This window comes from Struthio camelus, chromosome 16 (genome assembly GCF_040807025.1).
Source record: "Struthio camelus isolate bStrCam1 chromosome 16, bStrCam1.hap1, whole genome shotgun sequence".
Classification (NCBI taxonomy): Eukaryota; Metazoa; Chordata; class Aves; order Struthioniformes; family Struthionidae; genus Struthio; species Struthio camelus.
In genome coordinates, this window is record NC_090957.1 from 14,848,296 (window position 1) to 14,856,762 (window position 8,467).

The window sequence follows — 8,467 nt, forward strand, 5'->3', positions numbered from 1 at the left end:
AGCACCTCCCAGTGCCCCGGCGCCCCCGCCCCACTCACGGCGGCGGGCGGCGACGGACACACCGGCTGTGGGGGCGGCCGCGGCGGAAGCGGAAGCGGAGCGGAGCGGAGCGGCCGGGAGGACTCGCGAGGAGCGAGAATCAACCCTCCCCCCGCCTAGAGCGGCCGCGCCCCTGCCACCATAGAGGGGCGCGAGGCGGAGACAGAGCGCCGCCGCGCCCCACTTCCGGGGGAGAGCCCCGAGGCCGCCGCGCTCCGCCGCCGCGTTGAGGGCGTGGGGGCCGCCGGCTCCCCCTGCCGGCGGGGGCGGCGCCATGGCCGAGCTCGGGGCCCACCTCACGGCCACCCCGGCCGGCGACGACCGGCCCTCCATCTTCGAGGCGGTGGCCCAGGACAGCCTGATGGCCGCCGTGAAGCCGGCCCTGCAGCACCTGGCCAAGGTAAGGGCCCGGCGCCTCCCGTTCCCTGGGCCCACTTTCCATGAAACGGCTCTTTTCTGTGAAATGGCTGTTCTCCATGAAACGGTGGGCGACGCACGCTTCACCCAGAGGACAGGAGATGTTGGCGGTGGTGGGTTTGGTGCGTGGCTGGAAGGGTTCATTACTGGGCAGCGTGCTGCTCCCGCGCGTAAGCAGACCTGTTGCCCTATTGCGGCGCATGGGTCCTGGCGTCGGAGGCGATGTGAGGGGCTGCTGGGCGCCCTCCCTGTGAGTCTACAGGAGCCTCTCTCCAAAAAAACAAGTCCCTTCGGTATTATGTTTCTCATTTCCCTTGTGCTCTTCAGAAACTGCTTACTGGAAGCTGTCTTCAGACTGCCTGGCAAGCGTTAACCGCCTTTCTCAACAGTGTTGTGTCGTGGGGAAGGTCCCTAGAGGAAACTCAGCAGAAGGGTTACATGGCCTGTCCAAGACGGTAGCTGAAGTGCAGGACAAGCAGTCTGCGCCTGCACAGAGGGTGCAGACTGATGCAAGCTCCCTCTGCCCTTGATTCAAGCAAGCCAGAATCAAGATGGAAAACAGAGTTGGCTTGTGTCCCGTTGACTCAAGAGAGCTCAACTGTATTCATACGCAGGGAGGCATGCCTTTAGCGAGGACAGGTAATGTAGACAGTGAATACTTGACAGTGAATGCTTTGAGGGGAAACTGCTGCACAGAGAGAACGTCGAGAGTTTGAACACCGCTCTCTCAGCTGAGCTTTTCATCACCAGGATTCACATTTGGCCACAGCTGTGAGCAAGCATAGCAGTTTTGACCCATTCAGCTCACTTTATGAACTGCAGGCATAGTTTACAGTTACTGTAATTTAGCATCTGTCTGCACCATCAGCTCCTTCCCCATTTTGTGTTTCTTTCAATAGGTGCTGGCTGAGTCGAATCCTGGCCGATATGGCTCCCTCTGGCGTTGGTTTGATGAGATCTACATCCTCCTGGATTTACTGCTCCAGCAGCAGTATCTGGCCAGGTGCAGTGCCTCTTTTTCTGAAAACTTCTATGGCTTAAAGAGGATAGCAATAGGAGACTGCAAACAATCGCTGGCCAGTGCTGGCCTGCCAAAGAAGCAGCACTGGAAGTCTCTCCTTTTGCTTGTTCTTGTTCCTTACCTGAAAGGAAAGCTAGAGAAACTGGTGTCCAGTCTGAGGGAAGAGGATGAGTACTCCATCCACCCTCCCTCATCGTCCTGGAAGCGCTTTTACAGAGCCTTTCTAGCTGCCTATCCATTTGTAAACATGGCCTGGGAGGGCTGGTTTCTTATCCAGCAACTGTGCTATATCCTCGGGAAAGCTCAGCATCATTCACCCATGCTGCAGCTGGCTGGCGTTCGCCTGGTGAGACTGACTGCAGATGATATCCAGGCCTTGGAGAAGAAATCTGCAGTAGCCGCCTCGAGTCGGACACACAGGTACATTAGAACTCTGCTTAGCAGCTACTTGCTAGGAGGTTCTGTGGGTGGGCTGACGTAGAGGCAACGCCCCTAGGTTAAGCTGTCTTGTTCTCCAGAAAGATGAAGTTTACATGTGGCAAAACCCTGCTCCAAAAGGGAATGTCATGATAGTAAGTGTAAATAAGGAACAAAGTAAGAGGCATTAGCTTCACAGGAGTTTGTGCTAATAAAATCAGAATGCTTTTTTGGCACTCCAGCCTCCGTTCCATTCAATCTTTAGCTGCCCTTTTCTATTAAGGGAAGCAGACTGTACCCATTTTGCTAAAAGGACTGAAACTTAGCCACAACTAGTCATGGTCACATTTAATGTCCTGTAAAATGATGGTCCATGAGTGAAATGTTCTGTGATCCAGGTCCCCTCAACCCAAACTCTTCTGATTTAGACCTCTGAATAAAACAGGACTTGACATTTTCCTAGAGATGCTATGCTCTTCTTAAAACACAAAGAATCTGAGAGCAACACCCTAGCAGATGTCTCATTACAAACATGGAACATGTTAACAAAATCATTTAGCATTAAGAAGCTGTATAGAGCAGTAACTTACCCCAAACCTTTTTAGCCTTGGTTTGCAGAGGGACAAATGTGCAGTACTGCTAATTTCTCCTTTCCTTCTCTCCCTGCCACAGCATTAAGGCACAAGTGCAGTCAGCAATGAAGAAAGCTTTGGGTGGCATTGCCTTCTCCCTGTCCACTGGGCTGTCTGTCAGCGTATTCTTCCTTCAGTTCCTGGAGTGGTGGTACTCCTCGGAAAACCAAGAGACGATCAAATCTCTGACAGCGCTCCCTACTCCTCCACCACCAGTACACCTTGACCATGGGGCGGACTCAGCTCTCTTACCTAAACTGAAGACCATGTGCCCGCTGTGCCGCAAAATTCGAGCCAATGCCACGGTCCTGTCCACGTCTGGCTATGTATTTTGCTACCGCTGCGTGTATAATTACGTGAAGACTCACCAACGATGCCCAGTCACAGGCTATGCCACAGAGCTACAGCACCTTGTCAAACTGTATTCCCCTGAGAGCTGAAAGGCCGGCTCTGTGCTTTCACAGAGATGCATCTGAGACTGAGTGGCAGGGCCACTGGGTAGCAACGAGCCTGAATTTGCCCTTTCTGATGTCCCCGAGAAGACCATCGACCAATACAACTTGCAAGTGGATCTCTAAAGCTCCTTTGAGTCCTACAGATTAGACTTTTGCTGCCTTGGTAAACTTCGATAAGGCTCGCCCTCTTGTTTTTTAGCCATTCAAACATCCCATGACAAAGCTCCAGAAGGGTAGGACAGTCACGATCTGTCAGTCAGCATAGAAACACCTTCAAAGGCAAACTGAATGGGAGGAGACATTGATTTGGATAATAAGAATGCAGATGTGAGAACCAAAGAGCACTGCTGGCAAAAATCCTGCTCGAGGGTATGGCCAGCAAATTGGAGAGCTACAAAAATTGTCCAGGCGAGCTATTCCACCCTTAGCCGCTTCACAGACTCTAGTACTGCCTGGGGCAGGTTCTGGCACTAGCGCTTCTTAAAGAGGTAGAGACAGACTTTGACCTCTTTTCTGACCATGGTATTCTTAAGTGCCTCCATGCATTTTCAGGCTACTCGCCTCTGAATTAATGATAACATTACACCTCTAATTCCCATCAACAGTTCTAAATTAAGGCTTTGACTCTTTAAAGGAACAAGAGATGATATGTATAATGTGTACAAACACAGATACAAGACTACCAGGGAGGAAGACAAACTAGATTAAAGCAGCAATTGTGAACTGTTTTTTTTTTTTTGTTAGATGTGTCCTCAAATCTGTTGTTATCTGCTTTTACAAAGCAAAATTCTTTCTTGATTTAGAACCCATTTGAACTAAATGAACTGCATTTGTTTCTTTTCTAATGTTTGAAAAAAGAAAGTTTGCTCCTCTAGGATCTTTATTTGCACAAAGGAGACTAGACTAAAGCTGCTCTTATCTTTGCAGATGATGGTCATAGATAAAAGATTAGTATTTTGCAGGCTGGAAAGCTGTAATATCTGTGTTTGAATTTAGTATTACATTGCTGTTATTCCAGTCCCAATCTAGACTGATCATGTAGCACATTGAACAGGGAATAGAAGGAAATGTGCATGATGTTATGGGTGGTCCTGGCTTCAGACCACTGACTGATCAGACACATGATTTTTATTGACAGAAGGTTGATTTTCTTGACTCATCTCGAGGGAGCAGCAGTTATCTGCTCCAGACATCACGGTGACATTGCCTATAGAATATGAAGCAGAGTTTGCTGCACAGAGTATACTGTCTTTCCAGATTAAGAGATATGCTCTAACATTTAATCCATAAAACCAATGATCTCATTTCCCCCCCCCCATTTTAGCCCTGCTTCAGAAAAAAAAAAATCAATAAAATTGTCCCTCATCTGTGAGCAAGATAACGAGTGTATTGAATAGGCTGGAAAAATACAGTAATTTGCATTCTCCCAAAGGTGCTCTGGGAAAAAACACACAAACAAACACACACCACACAACTTTTCTAACAAATGAGATAAGTCCCCAATGCTTATTATTTCTATACAACTGCCAGCCCCTTCTAACTCTGCCGCTATGGGATAACAACAAAAACTGTCACGTTTTTTCTTACCTCCAGTAGTTCTGGGATTGATAGAAAAGAGATACCTCTCTTCCTTTAGAAAGCTGTTAAGAGTACTTACACACAGCTTATTGGAAAAGAAATCACATTGAATGCAAGATTTTCTGAGATTTTAAATCACTTTTAATATAGCTGGCTTTGGGCTTCATATTAACTCACATCACTTGCTACATCAGTTTTGCTTCATACACTGAGATTATCATCTCTAATGAAAAGCCACTATCCAAGATGCTCCCCTGTTGCTACATGGTCTTAAAATAACCAGTCTGATTATACAGACATGGCACTGACTGTCCCATTGACTCCAGAGCAACCGCTCATTTAATAAGAGCTGCAGGATTTGACTGACTATTCAGTTTTAAGATAGGTTTGTTTTCCTTCGGTCCTTTCTATACCTTCCAGATTCTCTCTCTCTTGCTCAGTGAGAAACTGGGCAAGCAGGTAACGAGTGATCTCAGAGTTAATAACTATTTCCCTCTCCAGAGTGGCCACTGGATGGCCTCCTGTCCGGCTCTGGCTGCCTTCCACTCCATCTCTCTCCTCCCCCATGCTGTACAATGCTGAGTTCCTGCCAAACAGATTTGGCCGACTCCACCTGGGACCTGCTCAGAACCACCCACATCTAAGCTTCACAGTTTAGGACAGCTGTAATTATTCTTTTGAATGTTAAATTGCTCTTTAAAGCCTATCTGACTAATAGGCATTAAGTCCATAATGGTGACACACTTGGCAGTTACCGGGCAGATTTTATTAGTGTTCCTGCAGGTGGCTGCAGGATACCAGTTTGGATCTGACTGCTTTTGCTAACTGGCCTGTGCTTAGTAGCCAAATACCTGTTACATTAAGTTGGCTGCTCTAAACAAAGCTACAAAACCAATGCACATTACTCAAACATCCCCTTTTTCTACTTTGTACACTGCAATAGTACTGTTAAAGCCGTGATGGTATCAAGACATACAAAGAAAGACTTGTTAAGGAAATAAATACTCTTTTATTACACCAGCCTTCACATTTACATACAAATTGGGAGCGCTATACACTCATGTATCATATATACGCTCAGGAAGCTTTGATCTGTTGCTTAATACAATTACTTCAACATTAACAGTGGCACTGGAGTTACCTAATACCTCACTGTCATAACTTGATTTTTCCAGTGTTTTTTTTAAAAAATGTTTGAATGCGGCTTAGCTTCATTACAACTCGGTCACTGTTCAAAACATGAGTGCATTAACAATTGAGTTGCTTTCCCTACTTCCTTAACGGAAACTGCATAGCCTCTCTTGTTAAGAGATAACCACCATATCTATTCTCCTAGCTTGATAAGAACAAAACCCAACATAAAACATACACCTCCCCCATAGAAGCTTCCCTCTCCACACAAGTGAGAGGTGAATGTAAAGCTGTCATCGAGACCTAGAAGAAAATGAGAACAGGATTAGAGAATACCTCCATATCTTCTTCTGCACCTGCTTATTAGCCCAGTCTTTGTGGCTGGTGAAAGGGCTGCACCTTATCCCACACAACTCCATGTGTTTCGATTAGTCCCACCCCTCACTAAATGCAAACTATCTAAAGTCAAACATCCAGGTGATACTGATGGCTTTTGGAAAAAACAACCAGAACAAAACCCCCAAAATTAAAAATGCCCTCTGCATCAGCCCACAGAGTCTGGGTGCTTTTGTTTCTAGATACCTTTCCAGGTTAGGGAGTCACATGCCATCACAAGCAGCCATTTGAAAGCATAACACTGACTCTAATACTAAAGATATTTGGAGAGTTCATCAAGGCAAAAGAATCAAAATTCAACCTAACTCATTATACTATCTGCAAATTTTCTTTAGTGAAATTGTTCCTGTGCTTTCCGAGATACAAATCACTTCCTAGAGCTAGAGAATCCATTTTGTTTCACAGCATTTAGATTTTAGAAGTTACGGAAACATAGCTGTATATTGTACTACTCATGCACAACTAAAAATCTGAGTCTATAACACAGCTTAAAGAAAAAAACACCTTGCATACAACAGACAAATCATTGTGAAACAGCTGATGTGAATCATGCTGGGCTCTAGCTCACATATCGGGCTCTGTGTGACTCCTGCCTAGCCTGGTCCTCCTAGGGCATAAAGGGAAAGTGTTCCCAGTAACTTTCTCCCAGGAAACCCCAGTGCATAACATGTAATAAATACCCTCTCCTGTGAAGACTTTTGGGGAGTGCTTGATTACTGCATTTTTTCCAATACCCGAATTTTAACATCCTCTGCCCTACCAACAGGGAAGCAGCCACATTACGCTGCTGCTGCCAGCCCCTCCCATCTCATATCTTGACATGCAGCCTGAGAGAGAGCAGAGCACCAGAGCCAGGCCCAACAGCACAGCTCACTGCTAAAAATACTCCTGTCTCAGTGCTCGCAATCATTGGATGATAAGACAGCTGAACCAAGTGGTCATGAGGTCTCTACAGGATAACCTCCATTTTACAGAGTCCGCACTGTATTTACAAATGGATGATACAGTGGCAGACCATCTAGAGTCTGTGTGGGACATGTTTTACCATGGGAGGAAAGCCAAGAAACCCCTGTCACAGCAAGCTCAGTGATAAAACCAATGTGGCAGCAAGATACAGAAATCCAAACAAGTATTTACACAACTCACTTTTCAAATCAAGGTTGAACTTTTTTCTGCTGCTGCTGCTGCAAAAAAAATGCTAGAAAAGTAATCATATTTTTCACTACTTTTAAGAGCTGCATCACACACTTTCAAGAAACAACAGTTTCTTTTCATCTAAGTCTGAGATGAACTTAGCCTAAATAAGCTCAGAGAGAAGATTACGTGATCACGCCCTGGTCAGAGCAAAGACACAAAGTCTCAGCAATACCAGTTCAGATAATACTTCACTCATCATTGCTTTGGGCGAATCTCATTTCTGTTCAATAAGGACATTGCTCTCCAGTCAGGAACTAGAATATATTCTTAGGGAGAGGAAAAAAAAAAACACAACAAACACATAATTGGTTCTGGGTTGATTCTTTTCAGGAGCAAATGGCTTTCTACAGGACAGACTTCTCTGAAATAGAAAAAACTGATCCTTACTAGATGAGACAGGAATGGCAATTACAAGATGTAAAAATTGAACTAATTGCTATTTCTACCTTAACTGTACTCATCTCTGCTGCACAGCAGCACTGAGGAGGTGGCACTTGGCACTAAAATAAAGATGGATTCTCCACCCAGAGCTTGCATGTTCAGTCGCATGAACAACAGAGCCATGCTGGCAGAACAACACAGGTGAAAACTCACCATTTCTCCTTCCCAAACAACATTAGCTAAGCCCTAGAAAGCACTTTTTCCTCCTGACACACCTGTATTCACAGGTCCCTTCTACTTCTCCCCACAAAGCAGTAGACTTTGAATAGGCATTACTTAAAGCTCTGACTAATCTGCAAGAGTGCAGGAGATACAGGAAGTGGTTTTTATGTCCCACGCTCCCCTATGAATTCGGGGCACTTTTTTTCTCCTCATCACCTCTTAATGCTACAGATGATAAGGCGACAAAGCACATTCAGCAGGAGAGCAAGGGAAGGAAGAAGGTGGCATGTTCATTAGAGCCAAACTGGAGCTCCAGAAGAGAGATCACAAGCTGGGTGGTCAGGGAGAGCCAGAACCAGGCAAAATAGGATGGAAAAAGACCTGCCCTACAAACACTCCTGAAGTCAGGGCTTCTCCCCGAGTCTAGAGGCCTGCTTCAGTGTGACGCTTCCCTCCAGTCACTCACCCTGCTTCCCACCTCCAACCCTCCACTGCCAGACCATCTCTCCTCCATGCCAACCCCCTCCCCTATAAGTGAATCTCATGCCTTGCATCAGCTGTATCCCAAGTCCCCAGTATAT

The 8,467-nt window shown here is 46.1% G+C and overlaps 2 protein-coding genes and 1 non-coding gene across 10 annotated transcripts in view; 1 reads left to right on the forward strand and 2 right to left on the reverse strand.

Moving 5' to 3' along the window:
• The window catches only part of AP2B1 (adaptor related protein complex 2 subunit beta 1), an 85,240-nt gene extending 82,618 nt beyond the window's left edge, over nucleotides 1-2,622 (reverse strand). For 2 of the 8 annotated variants that reach the window (XR_011134830.1, XR_011134829.1), the window contains exon 1: nucleotides 39-167. The gene's annotated coding sequence lies outside the window, so the exon portion shown is untranslated. Of the gene's footprint in view, nucleotides 1-5; nucleotides 283-2,484 lie in introns of those variants that run through there. The other 6 variants (XM_068909995.1, XM_068909991.1, XM_068909988.1 and 3 more) reach the window with 5 other exon arrangements.
• Nucleotides 214-4,355, forward strand: PEX12 (peroxisomal biogenesis factor 12). The gene is made up of 3 exons (XM_068909997.1): nucleotides 214-439; nucleotides 1,356-1,897; nucleotides 2,567-4,355. Exons 1-3 carry the CDS (start codon nucleotides 314-316, stop codon nucleotides 2,964-2,966), a joined length of 1,068 nt encoding a protein of 355 aa, XP_068766098.1. The 5' UTR covers nucleotides 214-313; the 3' UTR covers nucleotides 2,967-4,355.
• A 3,034-nt stretch (nucleotides 4,356-7,389) lies between these two features.
• Nucleotides 7,390-7,487, reverse strand: LOC138061343 (Z30 small nucleolar RNA). Its single transcript, XR_011134979.1, has one exon. It is a non-coding gene; the product is annotated as a Z30 small nucleolar RNA (small nucleolar RNA).
• Between the last annotated feature and the right edge of the window lie 980 nt (nucleotides 7,488-8,467).

Bases quoted from the DNA above. Each gene is read 5' to 3' on its own strand.
- PEX12 (XM_068909997.1), top strand. From the start codon at position 314: ATGGCCGAGCTCGGGGCCCACCTCACGGCCACCCCGGCCGGCGACGAC. The intron at 440-1,355 runs GTAAGGGCCCGG...TTCTTTCAATAG, and splicing joins CCCTGCAGCACCTGGCCAAG to GTGCTGGCTGAGTCGAATCC. The intron at 1,898-2,566 runs GTACATTAGAAC...TCCCTGCCACAG, and splicing joins GCCTCGAGTCGGACACACAG to CATTAAGGCACAAGTGCAGT.